The sequence below is a fragment of the Hyla sarda genome, chromosome 6 (assembly GCF_029499605.1).
Source record: "Hyla sarda isolate aHylSar1 chromosome 6, aHylSar1.hap1, whole genome shotgun sequence".
Lineage (NCBI taxonomy): Eukaryota > Metazoa > Chordata > Amphibia > Anura > Hylidae > Hyla > Hyla sarda.
In genome coordinates, this window is record NC_079194.1 from 131,184,501 (window position 1) to 131,202,355 (window position 17,855).

At 46.0% G+C, this 17,855-nt stretch overlaps 1 protein-coding gene across 2 annotated transcripts; it reads right to left on the bottom strand.

Moving 5' to 3' along the window:
• Positions 1-649: 649 nt before the first annotated feature.
• On the bottom strand, positions 650-17,608 carry LOC130276117 (uncharacterized). 2 transcript variants are annotated; one of them, XM_056525027.1, is made up of 3 exons: positions 17,011-17,023; positions 16,792-16,867; positions 650-2,470 (listed from the first exon to the last, which is right to left on the bottom strand). In XM_056525027.1, the coding sequence occupies exon 3, from the start codon at positions 1,676-1,678 to the stop codon at positions 818-820; it is 861 nt and encodes a 286-aa protein (XP_056381002.1). In that variant the 5' UTR covers positions 1,679-2,470; positions 16,792-16,867; positions 17,011-17,023; the 3' UTR covers positions 650-817. The 2 variants fall into 2 exon arrangements, with proteins under 2 accessions (XP_056381002.1, XP_056381001.1); XM_056525026.1 differs by lacking the exon at positions 16,792-16,867 and having other exon boundaries at positions 17,011-17,608.
• Positions 17,609-17,855: the final 247 nt, after the last annotated feature.

The window sequence follows — 17,855 nt, forward strand, 5'->3', positions numbered from 1 at the left end:
TTCAGCATAAGAGTTCTTATGAAGCTGCTGGTATATACATAAAGCAGACGTGTAAGGATCAGCAGTCCACCTACACTAAGAGTCCAAAGAAAATATACAAAATGGAGTGTAAGGATCAGCAGTCCACCTACACTAGGAGTTCATAGGAAGGGAAAGGTAAACACGGCCTTATCACAACTCAGCGGCACAGTCCTTAAAGGAGTAGTCCAGTGGTGACCCAGTGGTGAACAACTTATCCCCTATCCTAAGGATAGGGGATAAGTTGCAGATCGCGGGGGGTCCGACCGCTGGGGCCCCCTGCGATCACCTGTACGGAGCTACGACAGCCCGCGGGAAGGGGGCGTGTCGACCTCGGCACGAAGCAGCGGCCGACACGCCCCCTCAATACAACTCTATGGCAGAGCCGAAGCGCTGCCTTCGGCAATCTCCGTCTCTGCCATTGAGATGTATTGAAGGGGCGTGTCGGCCGCCGCTTCGTGCGGGGGTCGACACCCGCTATCTGGCCGGAGAGCCCGGGCCCTGTACAGAGAGATCGCAGGGGGGCCCCAGCGGTCGGACCCCCCGCGATCTCAAACTTATCCCCTATCCTTAGGATAGGGGATAAGTTTTTCACTACTGGACTACCCCTTTAATGAATCTCCTACAGGCTAGGAGTCTATTGACTTAATAGTCAGGCACAAGCTTAGTGGTTACGTTGCTGAACTTTGAACTGGAACAAAACCTAGCACAGTCCTGCTAGGCACTATTCTTGAACTTGGTTGCTGTAAGACAAAAATGGTTAGACAGAAAAACAATGTGACATTACTTTAGAGTCTCTTTAGAAGATGTTCTTCCTTACTCTTGTAGTGCCTCTTCTGGTTCCTCTATATCTGCCAACATCAGGGGCAGGATTAGAATTGACATAGCTTTGCCACACCACATTGGTGAGGATGGAGTGGTGAAAGGCAGCTTGAGAAGGGGTTATAGGGTTACTAGCCAGGATCACAGTGGGGCAATAGGGCTTGAGCACCATCTCCAAACCAGGATGGACCCATGACTCTTTCGTTGGTACCCTGGAAGCAGGCAAACTCTCCATGTCAGAAGAGGGCCTTGGTACATACGTTGGTACCTGTGCAGGAGGCAAACTCTCATTGCTCCGAAAGGGCCTAGGTACGGTCTTTGTTGCCCGCAATTTGGGCTTGCTTTCTTGAACTTGAGCAGGACTTGACTCTCGACGATCTGTAGAAAATGAAGAACCTGACTCTTTACTGTACATAGAAGATGATGAACTTGACTGTTGAAGCTCCTCTTCCTTGGGTGCGCTGGTGGAGGCTTTAGGAGCAGACCTTGTCGGCCTCAAGTTGAAGGGATCAGACTCCCAATCCGTTGACGGGAAATATTTGAAAGGAAGCTGTGTTGGGGCTGTTGGTCTAGTGACCGCTGCAGCCCATTCTCCACAAAGGCTCTGGACGGGGGTGTACTCCCCAAATTCACCCACCCCCAAGGTGTAGAACTTTTTATGGAGATATGGCCTTTGCACTGCTCGCCGGTTTACGAGGATGGTCTGCCCAGTGTGGCAGTCAAGGAGTGTCCCATAACCTCTGACCTTGTTGAACTTGGCCACAGTTGCTCTTCTTCTTTCTAATGGCTCCTCCCCTTCTCGGGGGGGATCCCATTTACAGATGTACAATGCCTCCATTTCTTTGGTATTTTCTTGATATCACACTCTTTCTTCATAAGGCAAATGCACGTGCTTGGGAGCATAGAGTTCTTTGTATCGGGCCTTTAGCTTTTCCATCAATTCGGCCAGCTCGACTTCTTGATGGGCCCTTACTTTTCTCTTGGCCCCCTTGTGTGGTGCAGCGCAAGCACCGTTCCTGTACACAGCAACACGGTTTACAGCACATGAATAAAGTTCTTTTTCTGGGGGGAGTACACTTTCACTAATGGCGACTGTAGTAGACACACACCCGTATCCTGTTCGTGATGCCAAAATGGCTTTGTGGTAACCCTTGGGGGGTGTATAGTAGTGGGGATGTTGTATCGGTATATGAGGGGTTAATATTAACCCGATAGTTTGTGACGCCAGGCAGAGGGCTAGTATGCTGAGGTAATTCTCTGGCCTATCGCCGCCCTTCCCAGTAATGATAGATGCATGAAATGACTGAAGGTCCACAAGGAGATTTAACTTGAACTTGAACAACTTTACTTATGTGCTTACGGTACATCCAAGGCACAGTAACAGTCTAATTCGGTCTATATTGCTCAGTGACTGACAGTTGTTGAGGACCTTGAGGTATTTAGAAAGTCTCTGAATTTAGGGTAGATATTGCAGATCCGTCCGGATTTAGGGGTTAGATTAGGTCCGGTGATGATGCAGCGTGTCTGGGGATTGATACACTCTCGATTTAGTATTGATCAGCCGTCACTGCAAGGCTCAGGCCTAACTCACTGCGAGAATAGCTGCGCAGGTCCTTCTCGGTTGACAGCCCTGGAACAAAAGAGAGAATAATGGGCACCGCTCACTTATATGGACAGGGGCGGGGTGAAACTGATTGGTCCGAATACCTGTCATTCACTCGTACACAGAATGATGGGATTGCATATGTCATAGGGACCTCCATAGGTCCTCAAGCAGAAATACCATAGAGTTCACCTAGTCACGTGACCCGCAGGTCCGGGTACGCTACGCGCAGGTAATTAACTATTCATTTACATTTATATAACTATATTTACATAAACCTTGCAAAAGTTACTGGTTTACTAGATGGAATAGAGGTGACAAGGGGTAGACTATACAACATGGACCCCTACGTCCTAGGGACTGTGGCTATGGGGACCCATACACATAAAGGGACCGCATAGGATGCAGTACCGGGACACTATATATATATATATATATATATATATTGTGACAGAGTGTCTGGAGAAGTAGTGGATGGGGTTTATGTGTGCCCGAGGTTCCTCACTTATGTAATTTAAAGCAACCAGGGAAATGTTCAGCAGAGGTCTATGCAGACGTCTCTGCAATTTGGGTTTGTATAAAACCTGTGTGTTTTTAGGGCCTGTGTTGCTGGAGTGGGGAGAGAAGGGTGGGCCCCCACTCCATCCGGACAGTCCAGGTTTTGGGCTGTCAGGTAATCACTCCTCAGGTGTGCTGGCCTCATATAAGGCTGAGAATGCAGACACATCTCTCTCTCTGCCTGGGAACAGGTTATCTGCATGGAGCCTGTGAGAGCACTTCAAGTGGTATGGACTTTGCCATATTGTTTGGTGCCCGGTATTAGGCCGGCACTTGGTTAGTGAGGTTTCCTGTTGTTAGTTAGAGCCGGACAGGCTTAGGATTTTGTTTTTTATATTTTATGTTCTGTACCGCAACCTGTCAATAAAACTGGCTAAGGTCAGTTAAACGAATTCCCTGCTGTTTGGACTGCAATTTCTACAGTGTTCCTGCAAAACTGTGCCTGTCTACCCAGGAGACGTTATCCCCACATGGATGGCAAATAAAGTCTTGCTCCATCTACCAGCCTGAGTCCTCAGCTATTTGGTGCTGTATCCACTCTGAATTTCTGTATGCCTTTCCGGGTTGGCATTCCCGGATGATCACCTGCACATGCTGATTGGATCGGTGCTGTCTCTCCTCTTCACCCATATATATATATATATATATATATATATATATATATATATATATATATACAGTTCCAATATAAGCAACACAATAAAGCACTTTAAGTTCATTTCGGTGTGCTGCATATTACTATATAAATAAATATATATATATATATATATATATATATATATATATACACAAAAGAAGAAGAATGTCCAGCGCACACACGTATAAAACTGAGCTGCTTTATTGCATAGTTGCCATGGGAAACATCAGACACTCAGGTAACGTGACGCGTTTCGGCCAGCAAGGCCTTAGTCATACACACAGTGTATGACTAAGGCCTTGCTGGCCGAAACGCGTCACATTACCTGAGTGTCTGATGTTTCCCATGGCAACTATGCAATAAAGCAGCTCAGTTTTATACGTGTGTGCGCTGGACATTCTTCTTCTTTTGCATTTCTCTGGATCCAGTCCTGGTCCTGTCCGTGCGCTGAAGCCTGGGGTAGAGCTGGTTCGACTTGCTTGTACCTTCTATATATATATATATATATATATATATATATATACACACACAGATGTAGCGTGGGTAGCATTTTATTTTTTTTACCTATTATTTAGTACAGTAAATGAGATAGGCATACCCGCAGTCCTATGTAACCCTGCAGATATCACACAGCGATAGCTCTAAGTGCAGACAATGCAGTAGGAGTTCCTTGCAGTCTTATGTAACACCAAAGATAATGTACTGTGATTGGGAAAATATTATGTAGTGGCTGTTACATGCAGTCCTATGCAACACCTCAGATATATGATAACTATGATAACAAACTATTCTAACACCGACTTCATTTTTTCTTGTTTCTTATACCACGGTGACACCCAGAGCTGTACTCATAATCATAACTCTATTGGCTGCAGCAGTTCATGTCACCCTGTTGCTCCCTGTTGAAGTGTCTTTCCACAGTTTGCTCTGCTGTAGTGTTTCCATTACACGCTGTATAATGTAGAGGTGTTTCACACTGTGTTATGACCCTTGTGGTTGTGTTGGCACTCTGTGACATTGGAGTGGTGAGTGCACATGGCGCCAATGTTTGGTAGATTCCCGTCTTCCCTCCTTGACCAAGCACACTACACTTTACAGCAAAGATGGGAGGAGATGAAAGTCGCCTGAATGTTACCAGCACATTCTGTCTGCAGCTTCAAGGGTAATTAGGCAGCTCATTATTTGTTTTCATTTTAATTGCATTCCTAATGTGGCTAATAGCCCGGCATCAATATAAGCTGCTAAAAATACAGCCCGTATCTAGGAAGACCAGGAGGCAAGCATCAGCATCCTCACTACTGCTATGACTGTCAGTACTACCATCATCCCTACTATCACTATCATCACTGCTGTTATCACCATCAGTACTACTCCTATTTCCAATGTTATCACTGATTTTACTATCATCCCTACTACTACTACTATCATCATTAGTACTACTACTATAACCACCATCAACACTGCTAATACCATAACTACTCATATAACCATCACTACTTCCTATTGCCACTATTATCAATACTACTATCACTATTATCACTACTACTGTCAGCATTAGTACTAACCCTATCACCAACGTAATCACTACTATCACCCATATTACTACTTTTGCCATCATCATCACTAGTAGGGATAAGTGAATCGAATCTGATGAATCCAAATTTGTTACGAATTTCAGGAAAAATTATATTCGCAACGAATGCGAATATTGCCACGATTCCATCGCACGAATCGCTTCATTAAACTCCACTTAGTGCAGTCCAGGCTCCAGGGCATCCAAAATGGTGGATCCACATGTGAGGACATGGGGCAAGGAATCCTGGGAAGGCGGGAACAAGGGAAGGCGGGATGACCTTGAATCACATGCAGCATGCAGCCTATCAGCAGCTAGCTACCCCTGTAATGTCACAGCCCTATATAATCGGCAGCCATTTTGCATCCAGTCACTTCAGCCTTTTATTTCAGAGAGATTGAGAGACAGAGGGACAGAGAGCGCTGTGTGTTGCACAGAAAAGCATTTTTCCAGCAGTGATTCACCTCCCAGTCATATCAGCATTCTGTTGCACAGAGGGAGGGACAGAAAGCAGTGTGTTGCACAGAAAAGCATTTTTACAGCACCGATTCACCTCCCAGTCACAACAGCATTCTATTACAGAGAGTGACAGAGAGCAGTGTGTTGCACAGTGTGTTGCACAGAACAGCAGCGATTCACCTCAAGCCCAAATCCTGCCTAGAAGCACTGATAGGGAAGGGAGTGAGATTGAGAGAGAACGTGCAATTTTGGGTGTAGTACACAGTGACTGTGTGCTGCAGCACTGGTGTGTACTGCTGGTGTAGTACACAGATACTTTTTTAAGTGTACTGGAGCGCATTGTCTTCCCCTCATAAGTGCATACCACATATGTACATCAAATTGGTGTACTATTTTGTTCCTGTTAAAGTCTTAAGGGTCTACTGTGAAAGGCCAGCCAAAGGTAAACATCGGCGGATGTTGTACACAAATACTGTTTTAAGCGTACTGGAGCGCATTGTCCTACCCTCATAAGTGTATACCACAAAGGTAAGTCTAAGTGGTGTATTATTTTGTTCCAGTTAAAGTCTTAAGGGCCTACTGTGAAAGGCCAGCCAAAGGTAAACACCGGCGGGTGTTGTAGACAAATACTGTTTTAAGCGTAGTGGAGCATATTGTACTCCCCTCATATACGCACTAAGTATGTCAGACAGAGAAGTGTCAAGACGTGCACAGAGGAGTGGCAGAGGCCTAAATTCATCAGGTAGAGGTCACAGCAGGCTAGGGGCTAGTGGCAGCAGGAGTTGCAGCGAGAGGCCTGAGCTCCCGTTATCAGCCAGCGGTCGTGTCTCGACCAGCCACCCATCTGCCGTCAGCGATTGGTTAACACGGTCATCCACTTCATCACAAGTGACATCTGACACCCCCAGTCAACAGTCGGTGGGTTCCTTAGACACAACCCTCAGTTGGCATGGCCCAGGAGCAGTCCCTGTCCTCCCATTCTCTGTCATATGCTGTTCCTTCCTCCACAGAAGTATCTTATTCTGTGGGTTCAGCTCCACTATTTAGTGAGGACGATCTAGAGGACAGTCAGCAGATACTACCCAGCCAAGAAGTGGAGGAGACATCTGCCGCTTTCTCCGCTAGGCGGGCAAGTAGTGATGAGGAGAGGGGCATGAGAGGTGGTGTTGCGAGCGTTCAGGCTCCTGAAGCAGACACTGTTGAGGAACCTGAGGAGGACATCAGTGACGTGCTGACACAAGTTGATGATGAAGCCGATGGCACTTGGGAGCCGGGTGCAGAAGGGTCTTCATCATCATCAGTAGAAGAGGGTGGCAGGTTGTCTGTGAGGCAGCAGCTAAGCCAGCAAGGTGGTAGCATGGTAGCAGAAGTGGAAAGTCTTGAGCCAAACGTGCCTGGGGTAGACCCCCTTCTTCGCGGCAGCCTACCTTCTCAGGAGATAGTGAAACAGGGGTTCCTGGAGTCTGCGGCAGTAGCAGTCAATCAGTGCCGACTGTTGGGGGGGAAATCAGCTACTCGGCGGTGTGGCAGTTTTTAATCAAGCATCCGGAGGAGGTTAACATGGCTGTCACGATGCCGGCTGGCAGGTAGTGGATCCTCTGTGCCGGAGAGGGATTGGCGTGGACCGTGCTAGTGGATCGGTTCTAAGTCACTACTGGTTTTCACCAGAGCCCGCCGCAAAGCGGGATGGTCTTGCTGCGGCGGTAGTGACCAGGTCGTATCCACTAGCAACGGCTCACCTCTCTGGCTGCTGAAGATAGGCGCGGTACAAGGGAGTAGACAGAAGCAAGGTCGGACGTAGCAGAAGGTCGGGGCAGGCAGCAAGGATCGTAGTCAGGGGCAACGGCAGGAGGTCTGGAACACAGGCTAGGAACACACAAGGAAACGCTTTCACTGGCACGATGGCAACAAGATCCGGCAAGGAAGTGCAGGGGAAGTGAGGTGATATAGGGAAGTGCACAGGTGATCAGACTAATTGGAACCACTGCGCCAATCAGCGGCGCAGTGGCCCTTTAAATCGCAAAGACCCGGCGCGCGCGCGCCCTAAGGAGCGGGGCCGCGCGCGCCGGGACAGGACCGACGGAGAGCGAGTCAGGTACGGGAGCCGGGGTGCGCATCGCGAGCGGGCGCTACCCGCATCGCGAATCGCATCCCGGCTGGAGGCGGTATCGCAGCGCCCCGGGTCAGTGGATCTGACCGGAGCGCTGCAGTGAGGAGAGTGTAGCGAGCGCTCCGGGGAGGAGCGGGGACCCGGAGCGCTCGGCGTAACAATGGCCACATGCAAGATGTGTTGGCAGAAGGTGAAGCGTGGCCAGGGTAGCAATGTTGGCACCATGGCCTTGCATCAACATATGCAGCGTCACCATAAAGCGGCCTGGAGAACCGTGGCTCAGATGTGGTGGTCCAGCCTGCTTCATCACCCAGTGCCACACTGCTCCCTGTTTCAGCCAGCCAAGGCTCCACCACCTCAGCCAAAGGGAGCTGTGTGTCATACCCATCTTCTGTCGCTCCAGATGCTCCTGCTCCTCCTACTTTGAGTCAGTCATTCCGCCAGCAATCCATCGGCGAAGCCATGTCCAAGAGACAACAGTATGCACCCCCTCATCCATTGGCACAGAAGCTAAATGTGCTCCTGTCCAAGGTGCTGGTGCTGCAGTCCCTCCCTTTTCCAGTGGTGGACTCTGCAACTTTCAGAGAACTGATGGCTTGTGCCAAGCCGAGGTGGAGAGTGCCAAGCCGTCATTTCTTCACGAAGAAGACAGCACCAGCCGGTACAATTTTGTGGAACAGAAGGTGGGCCAGTCCTTGAGCCTGTCGGTGTGTACCAAAGTGCACGGCAGTGCTGATGTGTGGAGCTGTAACTACAGTCAGAGACAATACATGTCCTTTACAGCCCGCTGGCTAAATGTGGTTCCTGCACAGAGACAACAGCAACTTGGACAGGTCATGCCGCTTTCGCCTCCATGCTGTCAGGTCGTTGGTCCTGTGGTCCTGTGACCCCCACCGTGTCCTCAGCCTCCACTGCATGGAGAAGTCTCAGTGCCCCTCCAGCATACCATGTGTAGAGGGCACTGCGGTGTCATGCTGTTCTTCACATGGATTGCCTTGGCGAACTGAGTCACACAGGGGAGGAACTGCTAAAAGTAATTCATGAAGAAATTGAATCATGACTTACTCCACGAAAACTGGAAATGGGAACCATGGTGACCAACAATGGGAAGAACATCTTGTCTGCGCTACAACAAGGAAGCCTGAGACATGCGCCCTGCATAGCACACATGTTCATTCTGGTTGTCAAGCAGTTCCGGAAGTGTTCCCCCCATCCACAAGACATCCTAACAATGCGAAGGAAACTTTGCACTCTGCGCTCACCTTCCACTGCCATGGCTGCTGGGGAGGGGTGGGGTGGCAGGAGCAGTACCAGCTCCATCAGCAGCAGCCTGAGTCTACAGTTGCTGATGAGTAGCTTTCTTCACCTGCATAGTGAAGCAACTCATCAGCAGCAGGTAGACCTGGAGCAGGACCTGAACCAGCAGGTGATGGCATTCCTTGACATGCCCATGCCAACATACCTTGAAGATCCGCTGGACTTCTGGGCAGCCAAACTTGATTTGTGGCTGCAACTAGCAGAGTTTGCCCTGGAAAAGCTGTCCTGGCCGGCCAGTAGTGTTCCATCAGAGCGGGTGTTTAGTGCGACGGGGGCTATGATAACCCCAAGGAGAACTCGTCTGTCCACGAAAAATGTGGAGCGACTGACCTTTGTGAAGATGAATCAGGCATGGATCAGCCAGGATTTCCAACCACCAATGCATGATGCATCAGAGTAGATTGACCATGGTGCCACACCAACACTTCACAAATATGGATAGTGCTAAACATATTTAAGGCGCTGCTCCCCAGTTACAGAAATTCCTCCGCATCAGACCACAAGTAAGTATTGAGGATATGCATTTTGTAAAACTTAACTTTTAATAATATGCTTAGGATAAAATATATGGACCCCAAATTTTTTTTAAAGTCAAACAAAAGGAAAGGTGTGCAAAAAACACCATGTTCCACCTACACCACCAAGTATTGATGTGATGCAAAGACCTCTAAAAGGTGGAAGGGAACAACGTATGGTCCAGTGTAACCGAAGGGGGTAAAAACTTCCCCTGTAAGGCCCTACTCTCGTATTATTAATTCCCTTCTTGGCAAGTGTTACTCGCCCTAAAAAGGGCGGCCCCACACAGGAACCTCTCCCTATTCACCCAACAAACACTGCCATTTCACAGGGTTTTTAGGTGGAAATAGAGAGTTTCCTGTGTGGGGCCACCCTTTTAGGGCGAGTAACAATTGCCAAGAAGGGAATGAATAGGGCGAGAGTAGGGCCTTACAGGGGAAGTTTTTACCCCCACCTGCTACAATGGACAATACGTTGGTCCCTTCCACCTTTTCGAGGAAAGTGTTACTTGTCTTAAAAAGTGCGGCCCCACACAGGAACAAATCCCTATTTCCACCTAAAAACCCTGGAAAATGACAGTGTTTGTAGGTGGAAATAGGGAGAGGTTCCTGTGTGGGGCCACCCTTTTTATGGAGAGTAACACTTGCCAAGAAGGGAATTAATAGTGCGGGAGTAGGGCATTACAGGTGAAGTTTTTACCCTCTCCGGTTGCAGTGGACCATACGTTGTTCCCTCCCACCTTTTAGAGGTTTTTGCATCACATCAATACTTGGTGGTGAAGGTGGCACATGGTGTTTTTTGCACACCTTTCCTTTTGTTTGATTTAAAAAAAAAATGTGGGTCCATATATTTTATCCTAAGCATATTATTAAAAGTAAAGTTTTACGTAATGCATATCCTCAATACTTACCTGTGCACACTAACACTTTTACAAAAGAGGCTGTTTTCTTCTGCCTACCTGCCTCAACTACTATTCTGATCCTGCCACCCGCCTGATGCCACACATCTGATGCAAAGTTCACCTTTTTTCACCCACCTATCACCGGGTACTGGTATTGGCACCCACCGCACCACTCTGTCACCGGGTCACTTTCAGGACTCCTGATGCTGTGTCATTCAGCCACTATATGGTTTCCTCATGCTACCCCCAACTCCAGGCTGTGTCATTCAGCCACTATATGGTCTCCTCATGCTTCTGCCACCTCCAGGCTGTGTCATTCAGCCACTATATGTTGTCCTTATACTGCCACCAACTCCAGGCTGTGTCAATCAGCCATTATATGTTCTCCTCATGCTGCCACCACCTTCATGCTATGTCATTCAGGCACTATATGGTCTATGAAGACAGAAGGGATCCAGCTCACAGGAATGAAGGTAGTAGTTAAAATATAGCTTTTACTGGCTCATGTTAAAAACATAATGAACAAACACAAAGAAAAAGGGGGAGGGGGAGGCACTCCTACACATAAAATCAGTACGCCGATGCGTTTAAAGCTACTAGAGAGCTCTTAGTCATGGCTACTTTGCACTGTTGAAGCACGGTTTATATGTGCTGGTGATGGGAATGAGTAATTGCACGTGGTTTGGCCCGCGAGTCATCGGGCTGGATTTTCCAGCGTGTGTCAACATATCCGGGCAATCCCGGCTCACACGTGGAAAGACCTAATTGGGATACACCGCACAAATCGGATCAAGTGCTGTAGTATCCCTTAGTAACAGTGGTCGAGCGCAATACAAAACATGAACAGCATTGAAAAATGGACATGGTATAATACACAAAATAAATAGAACCAGAATATCAAATGCACTTGACATCACCTAGCGTAAATAAGTAGAAAATTATATAAAAAGGTACGAGCCTATGTCATAACATGAACGGATCAACTGCAAAGTAGCTAGGTGCAGGTTCATGTACAAAAATTGAGATTATTCAAGTATACAATTTAGCATGCAAACTAGCAAGAAATATGAAACAAAATATATGATGAATATAATGAGATAAGAATAAATGGACAAAAATATATAGAAATAATATATATACAAAATACGTTGTATTAGTACAATGTAGTATGAGATAGGCAAAAAAAATATATAACTATAGTCTGTCAGACTGTCATATGAAAAAAGACCCTAGTAATGATATAATAATAATATACTGTCCAACTCACTCAGTAGATGTAACCCGAGTAAAGTAAAAAGTAATTTCCTAAGTAAGATACACTACTATGGACCATATAAGGGTATAATCGTATTAATTAGAACAAAAAATAGAAAGAAAATGACCCCCTAGTAACATATATATATATATATATATATATATATATATATATATATATATATATGAATTAAATATATGGTATGTATACTCAATAAATGTACATTAGGTCGTTGCAGTAATTCAGTCCGCTGGGTGCACAGGAGCCCAAGGATAAAATCCAATATGCCTCCCGTGCAAACACCAGACTGGTCCAGTCCCCACCCCGTCGAGTTTGGTTGACCTTTTCAATCCCTACTACAGAGATACAAGAAGAGTCACCCATATGTATATCCCTGATTTGTGAGATGAACTTCTGGTACCGGTGACTTGTGGGGAAGGTGTGATGCCTCTCATATGTTCTGCCACTCTGAGTTTAAGTCTCCTAGTGGTGCACCCCACGTATTGTAGAGCACAAGATTTGCAGGTGGCAAGATATACAAGATGGTGAGAGTTGCAATTCATGAGTCCTTTTATTTGATAACTGCATTTTGTGGTAGTGGATGAGAAAGTATGAGTATTGGTAACAAATTTACATGTGGAGCATCGTGGCTGACTGCATTTAAAGAATCCCATTGTAGATAGCCAGGTGGTATTGGCTTCTACTTCATGATACTCACTAGGTGATAGTTTGTCCTGTAGTGATTTTGCTCACTTAGCTACAAATCTGATATCCATTGTGTAGTATGTTGTCTGTGATGGAGTCTTGATATAGTAAAGGTAGGTGTTTTTGTATGATGTCCCGAATATTATTAAAGTCCACTGTGTAGGCCGTAGAGAAAGTTATTTTACCTTGTGATTGGTTGGATGTTAAGCTATACATCTAATGTGTACTTTATTAACGTTGCAGAGTAATTGCTGTACTTTGTCATGTGGTATTGTACGGCTTCAATAGCCTTATTATGTGGTATGCATGTGTAAAGTGCAGTAACGTCAAAAGACATCCATTTACTGTTTTCACTCCAGGGCATGTGATTCATAGCTTGCAGCAATGTTTTTGTATCTTGGATATACCCCATGGTTCGGATAACGAGTGGCTGTAACAGGTGATCCAGCCAAGCACCAATTCTTACCAGGACCGAGTCTATGTTCGCAACTATCGGTCAGAGTGGTGGAGGAAAAGTGTTTTATGTGTTTTAGGGAAACCATGAAATATTGCACATTTTCGTGAGTGGGGTAGTAAATGTTATTTTTGTTTGATGCTGATGATTCCTAAAGAAACTCCATCCTGTAAAAGAAGATTACGTTTTTTTTGTAATATGTTTGAAGGGGTTAACTGTAAGAGGTAGATATGTGGTGCTATCACTGAGTTGTTTTATAATGAGGAATTCATAGAGTTTAGTATCCAATACAACCACTGATCCCCCTTTGCCGCCTGTCTGACAGTAATGTGTTTATTGTTCGAAAGTTCTGTTAGTGCCTTCTGTTGAGCTTTGTTCAGATTGTATGTTATATCAGTGTTGCTATTAAATAGATCTATAAGATCACGTTCAACTCTCCGTTGGAAGGTATCCATGGAGTCAGTTCTGGATGAAATAGGGTAAAATGATGGATTGGAAGTGGAAAAACTGTCCAGAGTGTTATGCCGTATTTGCTCAGGATTAGGTGTAATATGATCTTGAATGTCCATTAGAGTAAAAACAGCAGTGGAATCCTGAAAAGATGTTTCAAGAGGTAAACAGTTGTTTCCCAATTCGTTCAGCACCGAGGTATGATAATTAGGAATGCAGGGATTGGCATTAAGGGATTCTTTGTCAGAGTTCTCCAATGTAGAAAAGTGTTTTTTTTTAACTATAATGCTCCTTATGAATCTATTGACATCTTTAATGGTCTGGTACAAGTCAGCTCTCTGTGTTTGGACGAAATTGAGTCCTTTCGCAAGTACTTGAGTTTGTTCAAGACCCAGAATTGATGCTGATAGATTTTCTACTGTGTATTCTTCAGGTCTCCTATGGTCTCCTCATGCTGCTGCCCCCTCCACGCTGTGTCATTCAGCCACTATATGGTCTCCTCATGCTTCTGCCACCTCCAGGCTTTGTCATTCCGCCACTATATGTTATCCTCACGCTGCCGCAAACTCCAGGCTGTGTCATTCAGCCACTATATGGTCTCCATATGCTGCCGCCACCTCCAGGCTGTGTCATTCAGCCACTATATGTTATCCTCATGCTGCCGCAAACTCCAGGCTGTGTCATTCAGCCACTATATGCTTCCGCCAACTCCAGGCTGTGTCATTCAGCCACTATATGTTCTCCTCATGCTGCCGCCACATCCACGCTGTGTCATTCAGCCACTATATGGTCTCCTCATGCTGCAGCCACTTCCACGCTGTGTCATTCAGCCACTATATTGTCTCCTCATGCTTCCGCCACCTCCAGGCTTTGTCATTCCGCCACTATATGTTATCCTCACGCTGCCGCAAACTCCAGGCTGTGTCATTCAGCCACTATATGGTCTCCATATGCTGCCACCACCTCCAGGCTGTGTCATTCAGCCACTATATGTTATCCTCATGCTGCCGCAAACTCCAGGCTGTGTCATTCAGCCACTATATGTTCTCCGCATGCTGCCGCCACATCCACGCTGTGTCATTCAGCCACTATATGGTCTCCTCATGCTGCCGCCACTTCCACGCTGTGTCATTCAGCCACTATATGGTCTCCTCATACTGATGCCACCTCCAGGCTCTGTCATGGTGCCGCTCTGCAACAGTGATTCTAATAGCGACACCTCTGATCTGCATGTCATACTGAATAACAGTATTATTTCACTAACCCAGCACACATGGCCGAATCAAATTTTTCAAAAATTCCCTTATCTCTAGTACTATCAATGCCAGTACTACTACTATTGCCACCATCATCACTACTACTATCAGCATCATCACTACTACTATCGCCACCCTCATCAATTCCATCACCATCATCACTACTGCTATCACCACCACTACGACTCCTATTGCTACCATCATCACTTCTATCACCATCATCACTACTACTATCACCATCAGTACTACTACTACTATCACCACCATTATCACTAGTACTATCACCACCAGTACTACTACTAGCCAATGCTACTCACCACCATCATTAAAGTGTACCTGTTGTTAACAAAAACTTTTTAGATTTTGTAGATAATACTATTATATATATATATATATATATATATATATTTGTAATTTACATTGATTTAAAAGTTTGTATATTTTTTGGGTGAAAAAATGCTTTCCTGCAGCTACTGTCTGGAAGTGAGGACGGGACAAGCAGGGCTCTGTGCAGGCTCCTGGCTTGTCAATCATCCTAATGTATGAGCTGAGAGCATGTTAAAGAGCCTCATTACACAGAGCCCTGCTTGTCCTCATTGTACAGAGCCCTGCTTGTCCTCAGTGCACAAAGCCCTGCTTGTCCTCAGTGCATAGAGCCCATCTTGTCCTTAGTGTACAGAGCCCTGCTTGTCCTCAGTGTACAGAGCCCCGCTTGTCCTCACTGTACAGAGCCCTGCTTGTCCTCAGTGCATAGAGCCCATCTAGTAAGCCCTGTAGCGCAGAGAATCGGAGGGGAGGGGCACATGACAGGGGGATTATGGGCCGGAAAGGAAGGATAGGTTAGGTTGTGTATGGGTAGTTAGGATGAGGGGGGAGGGAGGAGTCCGGAAGGGCTTCAAAGGAGCAAGAAGAGAGGAGGAGCCAGGCAGTTGCCGCGCAGGAGAAGAAGATTGCCACCCACCCTCCTTTCTGGTATCTGTTTTCATTGCAGCAGTGGATGGGGACAGGAGAAGTTCTGGAGGCACTTTGGATCAGAAGTAAGGTGGAGCGTGGGGGAGATACGCCCCGGCGGTATGGTTCCTGCGGCCATGGGGGGGCCCAGGGAAGGATACGGGGCTCCGAAGGTGGTGCTCCAGGGCTAGGTGTTGGTCGGCCGGGAGCAAGAGTAGGAGACCCTAGGAATTCATGTTGGTGGAAACAAAGTGGACGGTGCCTCTGGGTCTTCTCCTGGTAACGGGGTAACAGTTATGGTTATATACATATATATTTATGTTGTTGTATGACTTTCTTACAAAAGTTATATATTTATGCACAATGTTGTAATTGTTATTTAATAAAGTTGGGCTGCTGTGGCCTTTGCACCATACAGATGTGTTGGTCATTATTGGATGGGTTTGTATGGGCAGGGTCAGGCAGCGAGAATCTCCCCTAGTCATGTCCTTAGTGCACAGAGCCCTGCTTGTCCTCAGCGCACAGAGCCCTGCTTGTCCTCAGCGCACAGAGCCCTGCTTGTCCTCAGCGTACAGAGCCCTGCTTGTCCTCAGCGTACAGAGCCCTGCTTGTCCTCAGCGTACAGAGCCCTGCTTGTCCTCAGTACACAGAGCCCTGCTTGTCCTCAGTACACAGAGCCCTGCTTGTTCTCAGTGTACAGAGCCCTGCTTGTCCTCAGTGTACAGAGCCCTGCTTGTCCTCAGTACACAGAGCCCTGCTTGTCCTCATTGCACAGAGCCCTGCTTTTCCTCAGTACACAGAGCCCTGCCTGTCCATCCTCACTTTCTGTATTTGGTTTCCTCACAAAGACACAAAGACAATAGCTATAGGGACAAAACGATACACATTTTTTAACCAATATATATTATAAATATACATAAAATGGTATTATCCACCCTATATAAAAAGTTTTTGTTAACGACAGGTACACTTTAATGCTATCATAATCCTCAATACAACTATCACCATTGTTACTACTAGTAATACAATCATTACTAATTCTCTCACCATAAGTACTACTATCTACACCAGTGTGATGATAGATTCGAAATTGTCAAATGCTGAATTTGACCAAAGTATAAGACAAAATATTACTTAGGCCAGTTTCACGTGAGTGTTATATGAATGCATTTTGCATTTATGTTGCAACTGCAAGTCCTTACCCACCTGTGGTCTAATGGCCCAGAAAACATCACAGATCCAGAGAAGTGCAAAAATGTATCTGTATTCTCTTAATCTACAACTGGAGCAGTTCAAGAGAAGGAAAGTTATGTACTATATGCATTATATTTGGACATACATTTGTACTTTATTTACAAATACATGACTTGTTATTTAAATGTTAACATATCTGCAGTCCCTAACAACAATACATTTATACTTTACCAATTTTTGGGGTCTCCAGATGTTGTAAGATAACTGCACCCCTCGAATAGTTGGCTGCAGACTTCATAGATGGCAGAGCAGAGCAGCTTGTGTTGTGTGCAGAGCACTCTTCTTATCCTTAAACTGTATCAGTTTATTGTGTAAACATTATCCTTTAATACCATTTTTAAAGCAGTTTCCAAGCAACACATTCTTCCAGCTGTGAGAAGACGAGACCCCGACTTCTTGCACAACCTGCGTCTGGAGATTTGCACAACTCACGTTTAGTTTAGGACTAATAACTGCTGTGAAATTTCACCATTGAGACCTCGTTTGTCTAATTACAGAATTTGGCTGAGAGAGTAAAGTCTGATGATTAATGATGGAGCGCAGCGAGGAGGGGGAAGGGGGGTCCTTACTGTGGGATGTGCCGAATATTAACCCAATACTCAATGTGGAGCAGCCACAGAACATACAGTCTTAGTGTCACTGACGTTAATGTCTGAGTTTTTAACCAATCCTGTGACGTGTTTTTAACTATAAAACACAATAGCATTTTTCACATGAGTGCTGCGCTGGACCTCCAATTGTTCTTTTCATATTTGTCGGAATTGTTACAAATATTATTAAAGTATATAACAATGAAAAAAGTGATACTTACTTACGTTGGTCCCACGCAGCTACCACTCAGTTTCCTTACAATCCTTGCAACTCCACACAAAAATAAATCAGCAAGAACAGGGACCCACTTGACTCCTTAAGGAAATGCGCCATAAATGTACGGTAATGCATATTGTCACTTCGCACACAGCGCTGTACATTTACAGCGCGGCTGCTACGCCCTCGCTTCATTCCCGGTGGGTCCC

What these genes read in the sequence shown, in the direction of transcription:
- LOC130276117 (XM_056525026.1), bottom strand. Translation starts at nt 1,678, where the DNA reads ATGGAGGCATTGTACATCTGTAAATGGGATCCCCCCCGAGAAGGGGAG.